General features: G+C 48.9%; 1 protein-coding gene across 3 annotated transcripts in view; it reads right to left on the reverse strand.

Annotated features, from left to right (window-relative positions):
• Positions 1 to 17,304: 17,304 nt before the first annotated feature.
• MED27 (mediator complex subunit 27) overlaps positions 17,305 to 26,090 on the reverse strand; it is an 81,778-nt gene continuing 72,992 nt past the window's right edge. For 2 of the 3 annotated variants that reach the window (XM_019621467.3, XM_003211284.5), the window contains 2 exons: positions 20,289 to 20,366; positions 17,305 to 17,803 (listed from right to left, as the gene is read on the reverse strand). In XM_019621467.3, coding sequence (XP_019477012.1) covers positions 17,669 to 17,803; positions 20,289 to 20,366 — 213 coding nt within the window. In that variant the 3' untranslated portion in view covers positions 17,305 to 17,668. The remainder of the gene's footprint in view (positions 17,804 to 20,288; positions 20,367 to 26,090) is intronic. The other variant, XR_014887278.1, reaches the window with a different exon arrangement.

A 26,090-nucleotide genomic window follows, 5' to 3' on the forward strand; every position in this document is an offset into this window, starting at 1 on the left:
GGCAAGGGAAGAAAGAGAGCACAGAGCCGTGCTGCTCGTGCTGGTGTTGCAGGGCTGCTTTGCACCCAGATGAGAGCCCTGATGTCCTCCCGGCAGCAGGAGAGGGGCGGCAAACCGAGCTCCTTCCCACGATATTTCTTTATGGGGGAAAACAGTCTGCAGCAACCGTGCCAGCGGCAGCCGGGCAGCACCGAGACGTGCTGCAACCGCAGGGTCACATCCTGCAGCTGACCCACTGAGATGGGGTGTTGTGCAAGAAGTGCCGACGCGATTTCCGAGCCGTGCAATCACGGCAGAGCGCTCCTGCCCTCTAGTGCTCTTCCCCTCTCCCGGGCTGCTCCCTCCCATCCCCATCCCTCGTTCTGCTCCCCTCCGCTTGCAGGGCCGGGCGGTGCCTGTCTGTCCCTGCAGCAGTGCCGAGGTTCGGTAATTCAGTGTCCCATTCAATAAGGGCTGCTGTCACCGTTCCACCCCCCAGAGCTGCGGGGATGTGGCACTGAGGGATGTGGCACTGGGCACAGTGGGGTTGGGCACTGGATCTGAGAGGGTTTCTCCAACCTCCATGGCTCTGATTCTAAGCACAACAAAGCCCAAGACACACTGCGGTGACCTGATATTGCCACTACCAACGCAATCCCTTCCCTTGAACTGGGGAGAGATGAAAACATCTTGGTGGAAGCAAACGAAGGACGAGGTTCTCACCACCTGTTAATGGATTCAACTCCTCTGTGTGTGCAGTGGCAGGGTAGATAGTGGTGAGATGGAACTGCTCAGGAAAGGAGTGCAGGTGGGGCTAATAAGGGATGCAGAGGAATGGTGCAGGAGGGACCAGAGCTGGGAGCTGAAGCAGGCGAGGTCAGAGCATCTGCATCTGTTCCCTGCAAAAACATGTGTGAGATGGGCTGCATCAAACGCCATCTGAGCAACAAGTCCTCCATGTAGAGCACATCCCCAATTTCAACCTCAGCATCCTGCAGTTTTTCTCAGCGTGCTTTCTGACAGCACCTAGCTGGGGGTCCTGGCTGTAGGACGATCCAGCATGCAGATATGAGCAAGACACGAGCACCTGCCTGGCAACCCCGCAGCTGGGGCTGACGCAGATGGGATTTCCCCATTCAGCGGTGCCTGTCCTGCTGCCACCCGCAGCCGTGCGGGCCCTAGGATTGCTTTGCAGCCCTGGCAGATGTCCCGTCGCTGACCCGTCATTGCCGGGGCTCGATTTTTCCCACCGGCTTTTTCCTTCTCCGCTCGGGTGCGAGCTCTAGAGGGCAGCAGATGCCGGCTGATGGGCACAGCGACCTCCGAGCCCTGGCTGGGAGCCCACTAACGGGGGTGGGGGGGCCGGGGCCGGTCCTGCGTGCCGGGGCACAAAACTCCAGTCCTGCTGCCTCACTGCCTTTGCTTTTCCCTCCCCCCGACAAATCTCCCGAAGGAGTGAGACACCAAAACCAGAGGGGATGCTGAACGCTTGGTGCTCCAGGACAAGGAACGGCTTCTGGCAGCTCCACCGAGCTGGTCGTCACCTACAAGTTGAAGCTGTGGGCTGTCAGTGGGGATGGGGAAGGTGCAGGGAACCCTGCTGGCTCTCAGCCTGTCCTGGGCACTCATTGCCACTTGCAGATCCTGAGTGCATCTTCTTGGGGTCATGCGTGGTCCCAAGGCCATCCCTGCTGCCTCAGCTGCTGCTACTCTGCATCAGTGACACCACTGACAGGCAGTGCAGCTGGATTAGAGGAAAAAACTGGAAGTGAAGAAAGGAAAAGAATAAGGTTAGGAGAATTTTGGAGAATTTTCTCCCATTATCCACCACTGCTGTCCCCATGGAGGTGGGTGCCACTGGCCCTGTGTTGCAGCAGCCCACGAGGACCTGGCAGCAAAATTAGAAAAGATCCACCCATCTCACAGTTACATCACTGCTCCATGCTGAGCTTCCGGGTGACCCTGCCTGCCTCACCCTATGGAGCAAACTGAAGCTGAAGGTGTCCCGTGCCCCTCCTCTTCCCCCCGCTGGAAAGAGCAAAACCAAAATGAATCAAAAAAAGGAAATCAAAATCAATATTCCAAAGTCAAATAGTAAAAATCCCATTATGGACACAGGGGTGACTTGGAGAAAAATGCAATCAGAGGTGACAGCCCTGCTCCTGGATCCCAGGTGGGCAGACCTCATTCCCACGGCACAGTGCCACCTGCCCACCTTACAGCAGCAGTTTGTGCACAGACAGTGGGCACAGAGACCTGGGAGGATGGAGAGAGGGACCCTGTGATGTCAGTGAGGTGAGGAGCAGGCTGTCCCATCCCCAGAGCAGGGCTGGCCGACCCCACACTTTCTCCATCATGCCACAAATCGCAGCCAGCACACCTTCCAGAAGTCATTGCCAATGTGGGGCACGTAGCCCTGATAATGATGCAAACTTCAAACCATTATTTCTCAGCTCAGAGCGCTTCTCTTTGTCATCAAGCCAGCACCGAGGGCTTTTTAGTGCCGTTTTCCCTCCTCCTTTTCTTTTTCTTGTTTCTTTTATTCTTAAACTTGACCTCTGATTCTGGCTGGGAATTTATGTTGGGTTCTTTTTATTATTGTTTTTCTTCTCTCTTTTTTTTTTTTTTTTTTTTTTTTTTTTTTTTTTTTTTGCACCATATTAGCAGCAGAGAGAGAAACATCCCATGAAGTCTGTTTGCCAACAAAGCTTTCTTTAGCAGACAGACAATGGAAAAGCAGAAGAGAATGCTCAGGGCTGGATGTGGCATTTCCAGCACTGCAGTGGCTGCTCTCTGCCCCCTGCAGCTGCCCAGGGGTGACCTTCAGCTCTGTGAATAGTTGATGTCCTCGCCCAAGGTGTGCCTGCATGCCCTGCTGCTGGGGCTGGAGCATCTCAGCTGTGCAATGGCCCCATCCCAGCACTCACCTCTCCTGTCATTACTACCAGTTTCATTCCTTTCAGTCCTTGTTGATCCAGCCTGCCCAAGGAATCGTTTAACTCCAAATCCTTCAGGGTTTATTTAGCTCCATTTCTGATACATCTGGTGCAGGTGGTGGCTGGATGGCACAGTTCTTGCTGCAGGTGGGTGGGTCTAAGCTGCAATGAGCCCTTAGGAAAGCAGCTGGGCTTCTGCCCCCAGGCCCAGGGATAAGCAGTGGACAGGAACAGCCCCTTCCCCATAAGCCAGAGGAGTTTCGGGTGGAGGAAGAGGAAGCAAAGCTAGAAACATCGTGACTTTATCAACTTCACCTTCAGCAGGAGTCAGTGCTCCTCGCTCCCCTTCAGCAAAGATGCAGCAGAAATGGAAAAGATCCAAAGGAGTGCAACAAATAGTATCAATAATCCATGAGAAGAGATTAAAAAGACTTAGGACTGTTTAGTTTGAGAGGGGGTGGGAGAGAGGGGAAAATAAGGAGGGCATGGCAGAGGCATACAAAGTGACGAGTGGAGATGCCTGGGAGCACGGGCTGCCCTTGCAGTGCCAGGATGAGAGGCACTGGTGTGGTTGGAGGACAACACCTTGTGAAGTGACAGCGGGAGCTCCAGCTGCAAATAAAGGAAATCAGATTAGAAACCCAGGAGAAGTGGCTCCAGAAACATCCCTGCTGCATGGGGACAGCGTGGGGACAACACAGTGCAGGGAGGGTGGCACAGGTGGGAGGAGGGAGCTGAGAGGTTTGGAGGGTTTTGCTCTCAAAGGCCAAATAAAAGGATTATACAGGAGCTTGTCAGGAGGCCAATGACATTTATAAAGTATTAATCCCTGCAGTGTGTACTTGATAGCTGCTCCACGCTGGCTCCTGCCTCCCCCCACTCAGCAGTGCAGCCAATGCACTCCAGGACTCGCTGGGTGATTTTCCTAGGAGGATTTCCACCCCTGCCCTATGCCACTCTGCTTTGATGCTCTGCTCCCCTCCTCCCCCGGGACCCCAGATCCCATCCCTGGCTCCACTTCCATGAGCTCAGCTTCATCCTTAAGTGACAATTAATGGATTCTATGGGACCATCAGGGGGGAGAAGCACTGCCTCCATGTGCTGCCTCCATAGCTGCTGGGTGAGACCTGAGCATCTCATCCACCCTCGGGGGAGAGAAAAGGAGTGACTGCAGCTTTAAAACAAAGATTAGATGCAATTTTTTTTCCCCTCTCTCCCTCCCTTTCCCTCTCCTTTTTTAAAGGGAACGTGTCAAGGTTTCCATCAATAATAGATAATGGTGCATCACTCTGGCAGGTTACACCCTCCGGCTGTTTTGATATTTTCCAGAGAATTTGTCAGCAATCTCACTGCAAAGGAGGGTTGGGGGAGGGGGTGGTGGGGGGGAGAGGCCTCATTAATTTTTTGTCATTTGCATTCCTGCTGTTAAATAATGTATTGATTGCTCTTTCTCTCTCCCTCTTTTAATTCTCTTCCTTCCACGGCATCTCGCAGCCGCTGGCCCCGCTCTGTGACGGATGAGTTGTCAGAAGCAGCCAACAGTTCAACTGCTGCCATGGGGTTCAATGTGACCCCTGCAGTGCCAGGCGAGTGACAGCTCTGGGGCTGGTGGCACTGCGTCCCTGTATGGGGACAGAGCAGCTGTGGGATGTGACTGTGTCCCTTAGGGCCACATCCACACCTCTCCTAAACGCCTCCAGGGATGGGGATGCCACCGCTTCCATTTGCAGCTGCTGCCAGGTCTTGACCACCCAACGCTCAATATAAACTTCCCCTGGTGTGAGGTAGGGTCAGAATCATCCAGGTTGGAGAAGGCCTTCATGAGATCATGGAGTCACAGGATTATCCAGATTGGAAAAGAACTTCATGAGATCACGGAGTCACTGAGGATGGAAAAGACCTTCATAAGATCATGGAATCATTGAGGGTGGAAAGACCTTCATGACATCATGGAGTCACAGGATTATCCAGATTGGAAAAGAACTTCATGAGGTCATGGAATCATTGAGGTTAGAAGAGACGTTCATGAGATCATGAAATCACCTAGGCTGAAAAGACCTTCATGACATCATGGAATCACAGGATTATCCAGAGTGAAAAAGACCTTCTTGAGATCATAGAATCATGGAATCACTGAGGCTGGAAAAGACCTCGACGTTCACCAAGTCCAACCGTTGACCCATCACCACCATGCCTGCTGAGCCATGTCCTTCTGTGCCACAAAAAGGTTTGGATGTCACAGAAATGTAGGGATGCCCACCAGCCAAGATGCTGGAGCTGTGATGGCAGCTCCAGTTGTGCAGACCTGTCCCCTCTGCTGCCCCCAGGGTGCTGTGCCCAGCCCAGGTAGCTCTAGCTCACTAAGGGCAGGGAATGGAGGGACTTTCAGGTCTTTTTCTTCCTTCTATTAGGAAATCTTCCACTAGCTATCTTCCCTTGGAGGTCTGAGGATTCCCAGTGCTTAGGTCTGAAGACCCAAGCCAAGGTCTTGGGGAGCCAAGTCCAGGGCCAGGTCTGCTGATCTAAACAAGAAATTGCACTTGACTTGATTAAAGCTGTGCTCAGCTTAATGTGGCATGCTTCCTTTTTAATTAATAAGTACTTAATTACATAGTTAATATTTTAATATTTCCTTTAAAAAATGTCTGATTTAATGGAGATACTGCCAGCTATTTGTTTTGTATGACTTTTATGTTTATCTTCCTCTTTCATTTCTCATTTCCCTCTCCACCCAGCACTTCGGTCCCCAAAGCTCTTGGTTGATCTTTGCAGCTGGAAATCAGCACTCGGGCTTTCAGCAGAAATTGAATCTGGCCGCTGGCGCTGACGTCCATCAGCCAGAGGTGCTAATGGGAGTTATTAGCACAGTTCTGCACCGCAAATACATCGGCCCTGAGGGAGGAGAGGGACCGTGTGAGGAGGGAGCGGAACATCCGGAGAGGAGTGGGGCTGGGGCTGCCTCCAAGGTCACCCCTTCCTTTGGAGGATGGAGCAGGGCGGTGAGGATGGAGGGGATGGATGTGACAACCTGCAGCAGTGACAGCTCCACAGTGCCTCTCCTGAGCCCTTGGCTCCTTGCATGCATGTGGATAGATGCACTGAAGACACCAAATGAAAGCTGCTATGGCTTCCTATGCCCACTCCTCTAGCTGCTCCCTGGCCTGCAGATTATTCTGCAGAGCATCCTGCAGCATCCTACACAGTATCCTACAGAGCATCCCCCGGAATCCTGCACCATCCTGCAGGGCATCCTACACAGAGCATCCCACAGAGCATCCCACATCACCAGGGCTGTATTCCAGCTGTTGCAGCCTTCTCCTTGCTGTGGGATCCTGGCCCCAGCCTCTCTGCAGGGGCAGGTGGTGGGGAGAAAGGTGCTTTCACAGTAATCTCCATGAGCAGCCTGTTAGGATAATAAAGCAAATAAACGGAAGAGTTATAGCCAAGGCACTTGGGGCACTGTAAAACAGGCTGAAAGCAAATACAGCATCGTTAATCCATCATAAAATAACAGCCTCTTACGATCCCAAATGCATCAAAATGAATGGGAGTGCGGCGGGGTCACCGTTTAAACGGGGAAGTGCTGAATGCGAAGCAGGGCTGGGAGCAATGATGGGGTGGGAACCAACCCACGGCCACAAGGATCAGAAGGACCTGGAAACACCAGGCAGGGGAGGCCATGGGGATGTCCCTGCCTGTGTGTGGGGGTGGCTCTAAAACCAGTAAGACCTGTGCAAGCCAGTGGGTGAGGTGCGATGTGTGCACTGCCTTCACCATGGGCATGGAGGTGTCAGTGGGGTCCCAGCACCAGGGGGCCAGGGAATGGGGACCCCCAGGGTCCCATGGCATCTCTACTTCATTAGCAGCTTCCTCATTAAGTCTTCCCTGCCCTTCTGCAGGGTTAGCCACTCTCACCTACTTAATCCAGGGAGATTACGTTCTGGTCTCTTTTTAAGAAAAGCCAAACCCCCCAGACCCTCCCGTCTGCTTTCAGTTCTTTTCATTTCACCTCGTTTAATTCCTTGCCATCTTAATGAGTCGGTAGTAATGAATAAGATGAAAATTAGGGCTTAATAAGTGTGAAGAAAAGACTGTTCTCAGCGATGAAGGGAGCACAGCAGTGGGAAAGCGCAGCGATCACCCAAACCCATCCCAGCAATGGGGACAATGTTGGGACAACGGTGCCATCCCTGCCCTGGCACAGCTCACACTGGAGCTATGCTGTGCTGTGCCATGCCGTGCTGAGCTACACTGTGCCAATGCTGTGCCATACCATATTGTGCCATGTCATGCAGTGCCATGCCATGCTGTGCCATACAGACTGTGCCATGTCATGCGGTGCCATGCTGTGCCATACAGAGCTGTGCCATGCCATGCCATGCCATACTGTGCCATACAGAGCTGTGCCAATGCTGTGCCATGCCATGCTGTGCTGCCCACCCCATGTCTGCACCTGCAGGTCTTCCTCAGCAGGGGCAGAGGAGCTGCTGTGTGCCATGGGTGCAGCATCCCTCCGTGCCACCTGGAGCAGCAAGCTTCGGCTCATTACCATGACAGAGAGCAGCACTGCAAGGATGCTCCAATCCCCCCAAAACACTTTAGATTTACTTTATATCTTTAAATGATGATGATGGTGATTATAAATGCCAACAGGTGTCCCCTCAGAGACCAGCCCTGCTGTGATAAGTGGCCCCAAAGACCCCTCTACATTAAAACTGCAACTGGAGTCCAGAAGCACCCGCGGTGGCAATCGACTGCCTGATTAAAGGCTCATTGATTGCCCTAGCCTCATTAGCATATCATTAGTGCTAGCCCCTTGGCGGCCGTGACCCGGCGGGATCAAAAAGCACAGTGCATTGGGAGCAATGGGAAATCAGTATCCAGGGGAGGGGGCAAACCCCAATTGGGGCACCCACCTCCTCACCCCGCGGCTTTGGCCACGCACCGGGCATGGCTGTGCTGCTCCCCAGGCACACGTGGGCCCATGGGGCTGAGGGCACAGGGAAGGGCTGCTTGGGGCACCGCCGCCTCTGTGCCATCCGTTGTTTTTCGTGCAGTGAGTCAGGAGCCCCATATAGGATTCCCATCTGCGCCGTGCCAGGCTGCGCCAGACTGTGCTGTGGGCCCCCGTCCAACTGCTGCTGATGAAGTGGTTGGGTTTGGTTGGTTGGATTTAGGTTTGTTTGCTTTTTTTTTTGTTTTTCTCCTATAACTTTTGCACACAAAAGAAGCAGGAGAGGAGCACGGGCTCCTCCAAGACCCTCCCAGCACCCCATGCTCAGAATGGGGATCCTCTCCAACACTGCACCGAGGGCATCCTGCAGTGTTTTCATAGAACCACAGAACTGTTTCAGTCGGAGAAACCCTTAAAGACCCTCAGGTCCCACTCCCACGATGAACTGGGACACCCACAGCTCCACCAGGTGCTCAGAGCCTCCCCTGACCTCAGGTGTCTGCAGGGATGGGGCACAACCACCTCTCTGGGCACCCTGTGCCTGCACCTCCTCGTTCTTTTTCCTTATAACCAGCCTAAACCTCTCCTCTTTTAGTTCACAACCATCTGGACATGTCTGAGTGCTGGGGCTGACCCCATGCATGTCACAGCCCACGGCCAGCACACCATGCCTGGCTGCAGGGAAGCAATGTGGGTGCAAGGGATGTGCCTGAATCACAGCAGCCCCACCACACCCAGCATAGAATCATAGAATCATGGAATGGCTTGGGTTGAAGGGGACCTCAAGGATCATCAAGTTCCAACCCCCCTGCTGCGTGCGGGGCCACCAACCTCCATATCTAAAACAGATACCAGCACTTTACAGGGACGATTACATGCCATCTGATGAATACATAACACCTCACCACTGTCCCCTCTGTGTGCTCCCCATGGCTTTTGGGAAGGAGCTGGAAGCAGAAATGCATCTTGCAGGCAGTGGAGCTGCTTGAAGCCTCCTTCACTCCTCACCTCAAGTATTTATCTGCATGCAGGTGGCTGCAGGCTCTCAGAGCAGAGTTTCTGCTGCTGCACATCTCGTTCTGCTGACAATAAATCCAACCCAGCAGTCAGGCTCGGTGATCTCAGAGCTCTTTCCCAACCTGAACTGCTCTATGATTGTGAACACAAAACCCAGTGCCTCCTATAGCATCTGTGCATTGAACCCAGCTGCACTCCGTCCATCACCTCCATGAAGCTGCCCAGAGCACCACCAGCTCCATGCATGTGGGTGCCCACATCACTGCTGGGCATTAGGAAAGAATTTCTTCTCCAAAGAGCAGTGCTGCATTGGCAGAGCTGCCCAGGGAAGGTGGGTTCCAACCTGCAGAGATGCAGCATTTGGGGACATGGTTGGTGTGTTGGTGGTTCTGAGGGAACTCAGCGGTCCCAAGGAAAAAACAACAGGTGGGTGACAGAGAAAGGAGGTTGGGGGTAACGAAAGGCAGCAGAGAACAGCAATGACAAAACGGTACCGCTCTCCTCCAACTGCTCCTCTGGTCTCAGCAGTGTCTGCTGCGCTGCGCTCAGCTCGTGGTTCAGAACTCACAGCTGCTCAAGGAAAAGAAAAAAAAAATAAAAGGAAGGAAGCTCATGAATTATGGATCACACTGAGATCAATCCTTCAGCGCCTGCCAGCCATGCCCCATTGAGGAGAGAGCTCTCTCCCTTTTCCCCACTTTGTCCCCAGACCTTCAGCTGCCAGACACCGGTTGGTGGCACAGCTGTGCCCATTGGGGCTGCTGGTCCCACACACACTGGGAGCCTTCAGCTCTATGATTGCTTACCTAATTTGCATATAATTCCACCATATATTACACAACACTGTGATACTGTACTCAGTGTGCTCACTGTGAGGGTCTCAGGTGGGATGGGGTCTCCAGTGGCTGTGATTCTCAGCGTTGTAATGAGGACAGTTCAGTTAAGGATGGGGCTCAACCCCCTCTGCCGACTGCTCCAGGCACGATGATGAAATACATTTAGTTCACATATTTCCAGGATCTTTCTGTCACCAAGGCAAGCATCGTGGTCAAACTGAAGGGGATGGACTCTTTAGTAGGGTCTGCTGGGGTAGGGCAGTAGGACGTGGCGAGATGGCTGTGAACTAAAAGAGGGGAGGTTTAGACTAGATATAAGGAAAAAGGATGGGGATGTGCTGGCACAGGGCACCCAGAGAGGTGGTGATGCTCCAGCCCTGCAGACACCCGAGGTCAGGGGAGGCTCTGAGCACCTATGGAGCTGTGGGTGTCCTCATCCATTGCAGGGCGTGGATCAGATGGACTCCCTGCCCATCACTGTCCATGAAAGGCCACGAGGTGGGGATCTGCATTCAGTGCTTCCTGCTGAGCTGTGGCCTTTGGAGAACATCTGCTGAGCGTGTCCTTCCATCCCTGGGCATCACCCCCTCCATCACTCTCTCGTTACCGATCACAGATTGATTTAATTCTAGTAGCCAATAGGTTTGCCTTTTAATTTTCAGGATCACGTTTAATTAAAGAGAGGTGGGTCCGGCCCCATCAAACCGCATCAAAGTCCTCTGAGCCCCAGGTGAACAAGAACACCCTCAGCAATGATCGATTTCCCTTTGTTCCAATGAGTGCAGCAGTGCTGGGGCAGCACTGCAAGGCTCTGCCCAGGGTGTCCGCAGCCCAGTTCTACCAGTTTGTCCCAGATGCTGAGCTGGGAGCGGGCTGGATGGTTGGACAGACAGGAAAGGGACAGACGGACGGACGGAGAGCCGCCACGTGCCGCTCACAGCACTCGGGGGAAGCAGGTGGCTTTGCTGGATGCAGAAAACTTCAATTCTTGGAATGAACTTTGAATGCTGCCAAAAGCCGGGATGGGGGGAGGGGGGTGGTGCTGGGCTGGTGGGCTGCCAGCACAGCTCAGCCCGTGAGTCAGCAGCGTCAGCTCTCAGCTCACCGAGCAATCTGCAAATGGTGCAAAGCTGCTTTTCACAGTTCACCTCAGCTGCTAAATGGCCTCAGATTTACAACCAAGGCGTTCGCACTTGAAAACGGTCGAGTTAATGAGGGAGGGAGGGAGGGGGGTCAATAAAACACACCCGTCCCAAGATGCCATCCCAGAGCACGAGGCCGTTCCCCACCACGGAGGACCCTTCCTCCTTTCCCGAGATGGGGAGAAAGCGCTGCACCCAGCGAGCAGTGAGCACTGTGCCACGCACAGCCCCAGCTCCACTCTTCCCTGTTCCTACAGAAATTGGGAATGTCGGCCCCGTGACAAGCCTTAATTCTAATGGTGTTTGCTCTTTTTTGGGATAATGTCATCTTAATGCTCTTGAACCAGCTGCTATTAATCTTGCACTCAAGATCATTATATGGGGGGTGGGGGGGGTGAACAGGGGGAGCTGCTGCACAGATTGATCAGGCACATTACAAAAAAGCAATGTGATTTATGTCTATATTACACCACATATTGGGATGTTTCTTTAATATGGTCCCTGGGCAAATACAAGCATTTTGTTTGCACAGGATGTCATTAAATCCTGGTGGGAGAAACACCCCATGGCCTCTCCATGAGGCTTGAGCCCGCTTCTCTCTTTTTCTCCCCAAGCAGCTCCAGGCTTCAGACCCTCACCCTGCGCAACAGCACTGGTAGATGAGCACTGAGCTCATCTCTCCTCACCCTGCATTCCAAATCCAACCCTGAATGCAGTCCCCACAGACACCCCAGAGTGTGCCTCATCTCAAGGTCCCTATGCTGTCCCCACTGTCCCCATGTTGTACTCTGAGTCCCCATGCCATATTCAGTCTCTCCATACCATCCACGAAGTCCTTGTGCTGTAGCCCATGTTCCCATCCCCAAGGTCACCATGCTGTAATCTGTGTCCTTGTGCTGCCCCAAGGCCCTCGTGCTGTCTCTAAGGTCCCCATGCCATATCCAGTCTCCCCATGCCATTCCCAAGGTCCCCATGCTGTACCCCGTGTCCCCATCGCCTAGGTCCCCCTGCCATACACAGTGTCACCGTGCCATCCTCAAGGTCCCCGTGCTGCCCTCAGTGTCTTTGTGCCATCCAGAGTCCCCATGCCATACCCAGTGTCCCTGTGCTGTCCCCAAGGTCTCCGTACCATACACCACGTCCCCATGCTGTAGTGTCAGTGCCATCCTCAGCATTCCATGCCATCCTCACCATCTCCATCCCCAGTGCTCCCACATCATCACCAGTGTTCCGACTGCTGTCCTCAGCGTCTCCACCCCAAGGTTTCCATGCCATATCCCATGTCCCTGTGCCATACCCCACATCTCCATCTCGCAGGAGCACACAGCTCAGCAGAGCACATGGGCAGAGGACACCGGTGACGTCCTTGGAGGTGCTCTCCGGCCAGCAGTGGGACACCAGCTCTTTGCCTGGAGCCATCTCTCACCTCTCGCTGTGTCAGAGGCTCACAGCTGCCTACCTTTGTTTTACTCAGCCTGAGAACGCAGCTCCTCTTGTCCAAGAGCATCACCTCACGGGGTGTGACAGCATTCCCTGCAGGGACGGCTGCTGCGCTGCGCCCTGGGACCTGTCCAACATCTACCGAATGGAAAACTCCCATCGACATCAATCAATCCAAGATTAAAAAGGGTTTTATAAAACCTGCACTACCTCAGGGATGAATGATAAAATATAACCCTTCTTAAAATTTACATTTTAAAGAAATCCAATTTTCCACGCCCCATAAATCCCAGCACTGTGTGTGGTTATGGAACCCTCCTGGTCCCACTCTTCTCATGTGGATCTCACTAGGAAAAGGCACACATTTTGTTTTTAATACAGTGCCGAATCACCTCCCTTCCTCTCATCCTTAAGAAAACCTTTTATAAACGTTCTCAGATGAAAAATAAATGCTAATCTTCTCACTGAGGTTTCCAACACAGCTTCTGCACTCTCCTACCTCCGGAGTTTGCGCTTCTCATTTCACACGTGTCCGTAACGACAGGAACCAAAAAATGACAACAAAGGGGATCTGCAGAGCTTCACAGCTCTCCTCTTTGGCATGTCCTATTAAATACTCATGGTTTACTTTCCCTACGTTTATCTGCAGCAGAAAAGTTTTAAATGTGAGGATCTAACAGTGTTGCCATTTGCCACGGTTGTTGGCTCCAAAGGGTCTGCTTGGTGGAAAGAGCATCTTCCACGGCACTGATGTGGCACTGAGGGATGTGTCCATGGGTGGTGGGTTGGGGTTGGGGATCTGAGCGCTCCTTCCCAACCTTAACAGTTCAGTGATTCCCAGCAGCACGTTCTCAATGTGCTAACCCTGACCATCTGCACTCATGTGCCACACTTCAGCTTTTCCTCTTCTTTCATCAGAAAAAAACAATAATATGTGATGAGCTTTACGGACACGCAGAAAAGTCAAACTGTACAACAAAAGATACCGGGTGCTGCAAAGGAATCCCCCTGAACTCCCTGCAGAGCTTCCTCACGTTAACAAGAAGGAAACCCGGTGCCTTTGTTTGTTCCAATCATTTGATTTTAAAAGGGAAGAAAAAAAGATGACCTCAAGATCTCTAACAACTTCACAACACGTGCACATCCTGATAGGAACTAATTAGCTGTTATTAAACCAGTCTCTGAGCTCCTCAAAGCAAGCTGGAAAACAATTCCAAGTGCTCGAAGGCAGCTGTGTTTCAGAGTTGCTGCCGACCCCATCCATACAAGGCTGCTTCTGAGCCTGTGCCACAGCCAGACGCAGGGAACCCAGCAGAGCAGCTGCTCTCCCATTTGTGTGCAGAAAATCTCCTCTGAAGGACACCAGGTGAGATGAAGAGCTAAAGCCCTGCCCTGCTGTAGTGCATTAGTGATAAACCGGGGGAATTTGAGGCTCCTACGCCGCCTGCTTGGCTCAACCCCAAGCAAGGAAGCAGGTCCTGTACTAAGTTCGGGGGGGGGAGAAGCCCAGGAAATGGATTAAGGTGCTCAACTCACTGCTAAAACCTGCACTGAAGGCAGCCCGAGGCTGATCTGTCACCCTGTTGCATGTATTTGAAGTAAATCTACAGCACACTTCTGTAATAAGGCCACACAGGCAGAGGGCAATAGGAACGTGCAAAGTTTATGCTCAGCAGCCACTGAACCTCGCAGCTCTTGTCCCAGTGAGAGCATGGGGGGCCACCTCATAGCTTGGGGCAAGGAGAGATGGGTTCCCTGCAGAGCCCAGGGGCAGAACATGGGGTCCTGGCACTGCAGGGTGAGGTCTCAGCAGGCAGCACAGCTCCTAGGAGTGGTTTGGTTTTTTTTTTTGCTCATCTTTGCAGCTCACAAATCTGGGTGCAGCAGAACTGGCAGCTTCAAGACGAAGGTCCTCCACAAATGCCATTTCCATCGATTCTCCACCAGTGCTCTCAAGACTCCGTGCTGCCTGAAAGCCCAGTGCCTAAGACATGAATGCAGAATCATTACCCGATGCAGAGCTCGAAGGCTTGGAGATAAATATCCTGCTATTTAGGCTGCACTTTTACCTTGAAAAGCAATTTGCAAGCCCGCAGAGCAGCACTGACAAGCCTCACGGAGCCGCGTGCAGCGAGGCTGTGGTGCCATGCTCTCACCCTGGGACTCAGGGCGCATCAATCTCCTCTCCCTTCATCATCACCAGAGCTTAAGACAGGTTCGAGGAAGGTGGAGACACCAAAGAGAACAGGCGAAGCATCGCAAGCAATTCTTTCCCTGAGAGTTTGGATCTGGCTTTGAATTATGGGGAATCACAGTATCATGAAGGAGGGAGAAGTCCTCTCAGATCCCCAAGTCCAACCCCAACCCACCCCACTGTGCCCACTGGCACAGCCCTCAGTGCCACATCTGTCCTCTTTTCTCCAAAACCTGTGCTCAGAGCTCCCCGTTTTCCCTTCTTACATTTTCACCTGGATTGCTATTGGTGGTGCACAGCTCCCAATTAACCTGGGTGCTAATTTAAAAAAAAAACAAACACCAACGTGCTTGTTTCCAAGGAGACATTACAAACTTCATAAGGAGGTAACAAATATACAAGAAAGGGAAGAGAACTAAAAGGCTTTGGTTTGAAAATTAAAGTTGTTTGCCACGGCTTGATGGCTTAATCAGTCGATCAATATCGTTCACAGGGCAGGCAGGGAGGGAGCCACGAGCTGTGATGAAAAATGCATGAGGGGACAAGGGAGACCTGGGAGTAGAAAATTAAAAAGTCAGCCTGTTACATTTGTCCAATATTGGCAGAGAAATTAAAGTGGTTTGGGGAGGGGTGCTAGGAGGGAAGAGGGGAGCTGCGATACGCACCGCATATCTGCCGAGGGTTCCCTTCCTGGGAGAAACTTTCACATTAATTAAGTTGCTTTCTTAGAGAAAAGATGGATTTTGTAACCTTTAGCACCTGCGAGCTCCACGAGAACAGCAGGAGGGGTTTGCATATGGAAAAATAAAAAGGGATTTCTGCCCATCAGGGGTGTGATGGGAGAGCACAGTGACTGGGGAGCCATGCTGCGCCAACACGGCGAGGCCAGGCCTTCTTCTGCAGCACTGGGTGAGATTCATGTACCTTTGTGTTACAAAATGCAGCTCTGTCACATCTGCATCCCGAGCAATAAAGCAGCAGCATTGTTCAGCACGTAGACTTTTCCTTCTGTTAGGGACTGGGCAGGGAGGGCTGCCTGGCAGGCACAGGCATCGGGACAAGTGCAGGTCCAGGAGATGCTCCAGAAGCATGAGCCAGCTGCTCCCTGGGGATCGTGGTCCTTACTGCTGGCCTTGGGGATCTGAGCGGTTCCAAAACAGACTCTGAGGACAAACAAAACATCAGGCTGCTCGTCCTGTTAAATTCCACTCCCTGAAGTGGAAATACTGCAAGCTGCTACACTTAAAAAGACTGCAAGGATGGGAAGCAGTCCCCTCTCAGGGCCTCTGGGAGCAGACTCCTTCCCACTGCAGTTTCTTAGGGCAGAAATGCGACATGCAGTTCATGTTACACTTCCCAGCACAATTATTTCTGCACTCGTGTAACTACAGTGGATTTTATGGCTCTCCATTAGGCTTGCCAATTACAGGTTTAAGTTTTCAGGCTCAATTAGCACACGAACTGGCTGATGTTGTTTTCTGCGACTAATTATCTCCAAGTGCCAATACACGATTCCATATATAATACTTCTGTGAACTTTGGGATTTGCTTTCTACACCATTATTTAAGTATAAACAAAACTGAGCAGACAGCAGTGCCTACAGCAGACTGGATACCATATTATGACCTTTTTATTATTAAAAAAAAATGCTTACTCCATCGGAAACCCAGGCCTTCCAATTAGTGCAGTAATGGGATGGATATCAGGGCTGCTTATTTACAAGGCTCTCTCATCTACGATGAACACACTGCTCTGTCTTGGGTGATCTGTGTATCACGAAGGCTGCTTGGGTCAAATAAGAGCCAGGTAGTTCAGCTGCAGTGGGATGGAATACAGCATTACCTCCCTGTTATGGCAGTGATTCTGTTTGGTGATGGGGGGAGAAAGGAGTTAAAAAGAAAGAATCAAACCACCAACCTCCTGAAGCAAATACGTATTCATCCTTAATACACAATGCCATGCCCCCAAAGGAAGTCGGATACACTGAATTTTCTTCCAACCACCTCTCACTTTTGTAAGAGCCAGTCTTGCTTCTGTTCAGTACCCGGAAAGCTGGAATTCCCACATCCCACACTGTCCTCACAACAAGTCGTTGTCTTTGGAAGCTCAGTCTTGTACACTAACACAAACACAGCACCATCACGTTTCTGTTCCCATCACTGCTAACTGCACTGTTTCACAACTGCTGTTGGTTCCAGTTGAATTCAACGAGTGCTGTAAGAGAACAGCTGATTTCAGGTGCCTCCCCTCCTGCCTGCTCTCCCCCTCTCCCTTGCACACAGTGTGGTTAACTTCACTAAACATTCCTCGCTGACAACCAGAGCAAACCTTGCCACCACCAAAGCCTCTGATCGTTACCAAATGCTCTTCAGGCAAGCAGAAGGGACCTCAGAAGCTGCACTCAAGGGCTGAACTATTTTCCTGCTTTCAGTCCCAGAACAGGACAAATGAGTTATACTAAGTCACTGCTCAGATGCATTTCCTAACCACGTGATACATGCAAATTTTGGTAACATTTTTCATGACAATTTTAGTAAAGGAAAACATCTGTTCCCCCCTGCTTCTGAAAGTGCCTTGCATCTTCCAAGCTGTTGCATGCCTTTGAAATTCCATGTCTAATCAACACCATAATCTCTTCCAGAAAAAGACCAGCACAGATAAGCAGCCTCACAACAACAGAACTCTATCATATCAGCATATACATGTTTAAATGCTTCCAGTTTTTCTAAAGAAAAGAGCAGCTATGAAAAACTCACACCAATCCCAAGGATTTTCCTGATTAAATAATGAAAGAAAAAGCACAACTTCTGAAATACAAAATTTATTTTGAGCTTATAAAAAAAACCTTTAACATAGCAAATTCTATTGCAAAACACCAACCATACAGGGGCACTTTCATTAAATTTGGGGCGAAGATCATTACCATCAGACCTCCTCAGATGGCTCGTTCCAGCTGAGAAGCATCAAGGATCACAAAGAGCTCCTCACCACCTCCAAAACCCACCAGTCTCACACATACCTTGCAGAGTGAGGACTTTGAAACAGCAAACTGCATTAGTGCAACCTCACTACTTAGTGCAGAACGGATGGGTCAGAAGCAGAGCCAGCAGTGAAGCCAGCAGCTCTCCTCCCAGTCCAGCACTGCTCACTCCACACACATCACCTGCTGCTACTGCCTGCAAGTGTCATGGAAAGCTTCAAGTGTCCGGAAATCCCTCCAGGTGGGCGGCAGGCCATCCTGCAGAAACTTTCCGCAGCGCTGGCACGGAGCCTGGAACAGCTTTATGTAACTTCTTAACCAGGTCTAAGAGAAAAAGGGAGAGACATTAAGAAATGTGGATCTGGACATTCCCTTATGTCATCATTCTTGTCAAGCAGTGATCCCAAGGACAGGGAATGTACTTTGGCGAGGCCCCAGAGAGGTACGCAGTGATTTTATAAACAGAATGTGCAGAAGATTAGAAGGTCATACCTAGCTGAATTCCCACTTTATTAAGAATATTCTGCTTTTTTAGTCACTTAAGCAAATTTGTTAATGGCAATTCAGGCACTCTGAGCAGGGGGTTTTTGCAGCAGGAGAATCTCTGCGGAAGGCAAATGTTCCAATGCTCCTCATATTTTTCCTGGAATTTAATTGTTCGTGATGGGTACCTTCTTCAGTTGAATATTGGTTCATCTCTTCCTATGAACATCCATCTCAGCCCCACTGCAAACACACTGCAACACTCTGAACTTTTAGGAGCTGAAGATACAAGCACTTTCACAGCAAAATGACTTCCTCCCTAATGTGATTTTAAGATCAATACTCATTGGTCATAAAAATACTGGAAGATTTTAAATCTGATTACAATGATATATATCTATAATCAGGGATATATTTATAAATACAAAGGCAAGTGCTGAAGTACAAGCAGTAAGAACAGGTGTTCTTGGTGCAGTTCTTGCCTCACAAGTGCTTCTTCCCATCGTCATACATTGCAATGAGCATTGCATAACTCAATTCCAAACTCAAGGATATACACAGCTGAAAAATACCCAGAGCAGCAGATTTATGCTGTGAGGGACACGCATGAATCTTGTCATTTAAAGTCCTATTGAATTACATCGATAAGAGAAAATTGTTCTCTGAAGAAGAGGTCAGAGGAGTTTATTGAAACAAATCCTTCCATCTTCATCAGAGCTTTCTCTACAGCAACCGAACCTTTGGCCATCAATAGCTCTCCTCCAAAGAACTCCTCCATGGGCTTAGCACTAAGTGCAGGGACAAGGGCAGCAGAACACTACAAGTAAATTGCTGTTATTTACTTCAGCTCAGATGGACCCTGCTTGCACAACAGAGAAATCGAATTTTCTGAACCATAACACACAAACAGTAAATAAGTTAAATTGGGCACTTGAGACATCTGTGGAAAGGGAAAAGAACAAGTTCTTTGCTGCCATCAGAAAGCTGGGGCTTCGGTACACCCTGTCATGTGGATTGCACAACTGACATGTGAAAGGATGAACGTATTGACACTTCTGTTGTACATCTGTTTTTGCTTCGTTAACATTTTTAGCAGCGTTTTGTCAAATCAATACGGCAGGCCCATGGCTCACACAGACATGCTACCCATTTCTATTAAACATTCATTTTCAGACACGTGTTGAGACATGGATTGGGCCTGGAAGAGCTGCTTTCACCTTTTGAAAGCCACGCTCACGTGCACATCCTCTGCACAGCTCTCATCTTAGCGGCCTTTTTATTGAATAAACAAAGAAACAAGCACAGCAGGTAAGCGAGTCTGACCTGAAATTACATATTGGAAAAGAAAGACATAAAAGAACCAATGCTATCTTACACACCCACAGATTGCCAGTGGCAAAATTAGATGGTGGATTCTACAAAGTCTGAATTATATTGCTCTGAGTGAAGGGGTAATGTAATAGATGAACTAAAAAGTCTGAAGAGCAGAGAAAATCCCTCCCCAAAATCTCCTCTGGGAGATTGCAGCGAGGAGAACAGCAACCACGTTCCCTGCCAAAATTCATCTTCGTGGAAGGTGTTCTGAATCATAAACCATTGTGACTACCAGGACTGCTTGCATCCAAGTGTATTTCACAAAGAAAATACTAAATTCAAGCAGAATTAAAGGTGATAAACTTAAATCTACACGAAGTTAGAGCAGTATTTTATCAACTGTATTCAACAACAGTGGGATATCTCAGCAAGCATTTCCTCTGCCCTGAAATCACCTGCTGCTGCACTGATCATCTACCCACAGCCCATCAGGATCCAGGTTTGGGCCAAAAGGACCAAGGATTCCTCCTGATGATCCCTGCCTCCAAAGCTCTTCACTCACATCAGTAGCCCTCATTCCCTGCTGTGCTGGGCACACTGATGAGCAAGCTACTCTCATTGGAACTGGCTTCATGTCCAGAAACCAACTCCTTGCACAGTGAGCACAGTGTGAATGGGTTGGACAGTAACAAAGAGTGTGGGGCAGCTTTCTTCTGCTGTCCGCAGAGATGACCCAGACTAGCTTTACAAACTGGCATCACCAAGCAAATATTGTGGCTTCTGATAGAGCACCTGTGCACAGCACAACCCTCAAACATCAGCTATCCCACAGCACTGAGAAAGACTTTTCATCCTTGCCCAGGTATGAGATACAAAGAATTACAGTTGATCTCTGCTGTCTAGCTTGGTTAAACAGGTGAAGTTACAACTGCATCACAACTGCCTCGTGCCGTTTGCTGTCAGCATGCTCAAATCTGTCTGGAGGTAGTTAGTTACCTTCAAATTTACTTACCATGAAAGATCTGACTACCACGTCAGGCATCTGAGGCAGCTGGTAGTGCAGCAGGGCAGTGGTTGCATGATCCGTCACCTGTGCCAGACAGAAGGAGAACATTCTCTCATTCATTCCACCTCTCAGACATCTTTCTTTGATGAAAAAGAAAATAAATTTCACAGGGAAGTGGCAAACCAAGGGTTGCATCACTGCTAAGACGCTCTCAAAGAAATTTTGGGTAGCTTTTCCAAGCTGCCTTCCATTCCCACTGTCAGCCTTCATACAACAATCAGCTACAGCAATCATGAAGACTAACTTCCTATGCACAGAGTGAGATCAACACATCTTTGGCAATTCAAACACATGGCAGAAGCTAATGATGTAAAATGACATAGACTGGTGGCCAATGTGAGCAAAGTGATGCAGGAAGGCGGCCAGCTCAATGCTGCATGGAACAACACCAAAAGGACCCAGCCTGCAAGGTATCTGAAAGACAGAAGGGACCAAAGACGCTGTTTCAATCACTGTTAAAAGGACAGAAATTTCTCAAAAATAAAATAAAAAGTATCATACTAAAATAAAAGCCTCCATGTCAAGTAATTCATCTAACTTGCAATGCCTGCAGCAGAAGAGCAGAACCTATGCCTCTGTGATTGAAATCTCACATGCTCTGTGAAATCATAAACAAGCAAAGTTACTGAACAAACCATGTCAGAGGAAAACACTGATTTTCTCTTTAGATGTTCCCATTTTGCACTCTGGTCATTTTTAAATAGAGAATGTGTTCCTTTAACATGTGTTGATCCCTTCAAGAAAAAAAAATGTAGCTAAATTAGAGATTCCTGGCAGAGGTCAAGAGTGTAAAAAAAAAAAAAAAAAGAGTGAGAGAAAAAAAAAAAAAGGAAATAAAAAAACCCCAAAGCTTTGATTGTGGTCTGTTTTATTGAGGAGAAAGAAAATAAAAAATACTCTAATTTGAAACTACATTTTAATGGGAGATGAGGATACTCTTCTCCAATTTTTTCTGATGTGAATACTTTAAACATCTAAATTGTATAGATTTATTTCAGGTTGCTTACATTGAACAAATAGGAATCGAGCTCTCATTTCCTCAGAAAACAGGAATCAATTAATATGATTACGGTTTATAACTACTTGCATTAGTAAAAGGTTCCTGATAGAAAGCTTTTTAATCTACCAGACAGAGCCAGAACAAGATCCTCCATCTGGGAATTAGAGCGAGATAGAATACAAAGGACACATAAAGCTGTAATAGCAAGAATAATTTCAAACAACAGGAGAACGAAGCAATGGTTCAGTAGGTTTGTAGTCCTTAACAGCTCCGTTACAGCCAGAACTTACTGATCCAATCTTTGGGCTGTGCTATTAAAGGCCTCAGACAACAAAACCAGCAGCACTCCTGCATCCTATCACTTGTAGTTCTATTTATGGGCCTCATCAGTAATTATCAAGAAGATGAAGCGTTCTTCTCAAGTGCTACCTATATATTTCCCAGGGCCTGGCTCGAAAGTGAGATAAATTACGAGTAAGAAAGCGTGAATCGACATTACAAGTGCTATTCCCAACTAACTCCATTTGTTCCTAATTGGCATTTAGTCTAATTCAGCAAAGCAAATCGCAATGAAGCACCCTGAATTTCACTGCAGGCAGAGGGGCTGCTCAGGGCTGTGAGTCTGCAAAAGGTGCACTCACAGAAATGCTCCCAAGGCCCCATCTGCAGCACTGCGTCCAGGCCTGGGGCCCTCAGCACAGGAAGGACGTGGAGCTCTTGGAGCGGGTCCAGAGGAGGGCACTGAGATGGTCAGAGGGCTGGAGCAGCTCTCCTGCGAGAAAAGGTTGAGGGAACTGGGCTTGTTTAGCTTGGAGAAGAGAAGGCTATGGGGAGAACTCACTGTGGCCTTCCCGTACTCGAAGGGAGCACATAAACAGGAGGGGAAATGGCTGTTTATGAGCACGGATAGTGACAGGACAAGGGGGAATGGTTTTAAACTGAGACAGGGGAGGTTTAGGTTGGATATTAGGAGGAAGTTTTTCACTCAGAGGGTGGTGAGGCACTGGAACAGGTTGCCCAAGGAGGCTGTGGATGCCCCATCCCTGCAGGCATCCAAGGCCAGGCTGGATGTGGCTCTGGGCAGCCTGGGCTGCTGGTTGGCGACCTGTACATAGCAGGGGGTTGAAGCTACATAATCTTTGAGGTCCTTTTCAACCCGGGCCATTCTATGATTCTATGATATGATTTTATGACCCTGACTGAAGCTATTTATATGCTTCCCTCCAATGCTTTAAAAACCCAACAGAATTAACTATGCATTAGCAGCATGGTGTAACTCAAGTCAGCCACGTTGCTCAAACAACTCACGCGGCGTTTGGAAATGACTGCAACCCAAATCCCGCCAGCTACGTGAGCTTCTCCTTTTAAGATGGTGCTTTTATAGGATAGCACCAGACATGTCAAAGAATAGAAAGTTCTGAAGATATTTATGAGCAGCCGCTCTCCTTCTGCTGCGTTGCTACTTCTAACAAACCGTATTTTTTCCCTGAACAACAAAGTTGTTTTCTCTTGGCACTGAAGACATAGAAAGTTGCTTAAAAATACTCTTATGAACAAATTTAAATTGACTGGCCACTTTGGCGAAGTTGCACATATGCTGTTCCCATTGTAATGTAAAGCTAATGAGATTCCGCAGGGAGATGAAAGCCACCCCAGCACTGCTAGAACACTAATCACATCTTCCGAACAAAAAGGAGGCGATTTCTACCATAAGCAAGTGCTTGTACAGTGCTTCTGCACCGGATCAAAGCGGGTGTCAAGCCTGAGGAAGAGGATATGGGAATGAGCCCCCTCGGATCAAACCAACAAACATGATGTCAAACAGAAGAAGGGTGGGAGGAGGACATGCTGGGCAGTGCGTAGGGCAGAAGGGAGACTCAAGGCTGCCGAGATAACAGAGATGATGACAGAAAACATAAATTGCCCCAGATTTCTGTTTTTAATAATAAAAATAAATCAAAAATCAATGCTGAGCTTTTACTAATGGCAATGCGATTTCACGCTGCAGCAAAGCAAAGCAAAACAAAGTGAATAGGTGCCAGAGCATCCAAGGGACGCACTTCTTGTTCCAGCCAAGCTGGAATCACAAATGAATTTATTCCAGGTGCAGGATGACATTTTGTGCATTTCAGAACTTTTCCTTTATTAACTTCACTTTCATTGCTATATCTTCCCCACTATCTTGGTTATCTGTCACTTTCTAATTTCTCTGCCTCTTTTTATACAGGAACATGCTCAGAACAGCACACATTGATTAGGATAGCTGTTGCTCCGAACCCTGAAATAGATTTTCAAGTGATCTCGGAGAAGAGCTCAATATCTCACAATTCATACACTGAAAAGCATCTGGCATCTTTGCCAAAGGAAAAAAAAAAAAAAAAAAAGCAATCTCCTGAAGCCACAATTTTGCTAAATAGACCAGCTATTGTTTAACTAAGCGTGTTCCTGCTCTGAGTCAGAGGAAAAAATACTTCAGGGACAAGAAAAAAAATCTAGCAAAGAGATGGCCTCAGGCTTCTCCTTTTAAACAACCCTAAGCTGTCCTGAGCTGTATGGAATTCTGCTTTGCTGAGGTCCAGTCTTGTTTTCAATGTGAACAAGAGAACGTCCCTTCTTAACAGTTAACTGTATTGCCTGAGAGATTTTTTTCTCAATTTTTGTTTCCAAGCTGATTAGAAATGTGCACTCCTGAAATGCATCTCCACTCCCCGGCCTCCAGTCCCAGATGCACGGGGAATATGAAACAGAACGATCCTGGGTCAGATCTAATATTCACTACATTGCTGTGCAAATTAAACCTTGCACCCCAGCCCTCCTGCAGAGCAGCCCAGCCCCAGCAGGGCAGTGGGGCAATGTGTCCCTGCTGCTGCCAGGGGCTCCCGAGCTGTGTGTGTGGGGAGGCAGCGATGCTGGGTGTCCCCAAACACTGCGTGCTGGCTTCTCACGTGGATAAAAGGTCCTGAGAGCAGTGCTAAACTGTGAGCAGCAAGCACAACCCCTGGGATTTGTCTCTGCTGAGCCAACACCAGGCTACAGCACTGCTACGGCATTGCTCCAGCCACCCAACAGCACTGCTTTGCTGAGATTCTGCAAAACGGCACTGCTGGCCCCCGGTAACACCATTAGTCATACATTTGCCATGCTGAAAATTCATTCAAAAAAGAATCCCACAGCTCAAAGGCTGGGCATGCTGAACAAGTGCTTCCTCTAATGGCTGCATGAAGCACACAATCAGGGGCCTGTGGCACAGCTCTCCTCCACAGATGAGGTTCTATAGAGGCATGAAGCTATATCTGGCACAAACACAAAACAGAAAACTAAAAACATTTCACTTGACTGAATCACAGAAGCTGTCTCTCTACTCTAATATCATCTCATTGCTATTGGACGTGCTCCTCAAATGTAGGTAAAAAACTTCCCTTAAGAGTCATAACTTTCCTTGCAACTTACTTATTGGTTTATTCCCATGAGTGCAGCACTGAGAACTAATCTAATATAAAGGGATTCTCCAAATCCCCAGAAAGTTTTTTAATTTTTTTTTTGTAAACCCCACTAAGTTCATGGCCTTAACAGCAGCCTATGGCAATGAGTTCTAAAGGATAATCAGCGTGCGGAAAGAAAAAAAAGAGTTACTGTGTTATTAGTGTTTAGACCTCTTCTACCATGGAAAACTGCACGAGTGCCTCTGCTCATTTCCAAGGATTCCCATTACTCAATCTGCACTGCAGGTACGCACTGGAGTCTCCCTGGAGGGAATCAGCGGGTGGCTCGGGGAGGATGATAGATGGCACCTTGGCAAACAAGCGCTGATAATGCCATGGAAATCCTTCACACTCCTTTCCCCACGCCCTGCTCAGTAAAAGTCTGCCACACAGAGCAGAGGATTTCTTTGTGGAGCACAGGATTTCTTTGTCGTTTTCAGAGCTCAGTGTTTAAGTGTTTATTTTGCTTCTGCTCATTCGGACTGGGTCACAGGTTTGATTCCACCTAAGCATGTCCCCAAAGACAGCCACACGCTGATCGTGCAGAGGAGCAATGATGCGGGTGACCTGGAACAGTCCATCCCTTCTCCTTGAGCAGACAGCATCAATAGCCCGATAGTTGTCTCATGCATGCATTCATTTTACACGTGATTTTATTCCGAGATTATTGACAAGAATACATCTTCATACATTACAATACTTATATGCCCTTGGAGTGGAGAAGATTGTGCTCTGAGTTCCACCTGGGGATCACGCACCTTGCAGCAGCTGGATAGGCACCGATAGCTGCTCAAAGTCTAGATTAAAATGTGACTTGGGAGAAGTGATCAAACCAAAAAGGAGAGCACTTTGTGGCATGCTGAAATGGAGACCATGTAGGTGTAAATAAGAGATAGAGATCAGACAGAAATGAACGAGCTTACAGCCTACGTGTGACTCAATCAGCCCAGATGACCACATTACATAGCAGCTCATTGAGTAGCTGGCAAATGAAACAGTTAACATCCGACACGGTCTCCCCGTAGCACAGTTTTGATCCATTCAGAGCAGTTCTGCTGCACTACACATCTCTTTTTTTGAATGCAAAGTTACAAATATTACACCATTCTCCACAACCTATATATATATATATATATATATCTGTTTAATTCTCTGCACAACGATCAGGAATTGTACATGCTTCTTCCTAAGATTTTAGCACCAAAATAGTTCCTGATTTCCCATTTTGTTCCTACTCTTGTGCTAGCAGACAAAGACACAGGAGGT

The sequence above is a fragment of the Meleagris gallopavo genome, chromosome 19 (assembly GCF_905368555.1).
Source record: "Meleagris gallopavo chromosome 19, MGAL_WU_HG_1.1, whole genome shotgun sequence".
In the NCBI taxonomy this organism is placed as follows: domain Eukaryota; kingdom Metazoa; phylum Chordata; class Aves; order Galliformes; family Phasianidae; genus Meleagris; species Meleagris gallopavo.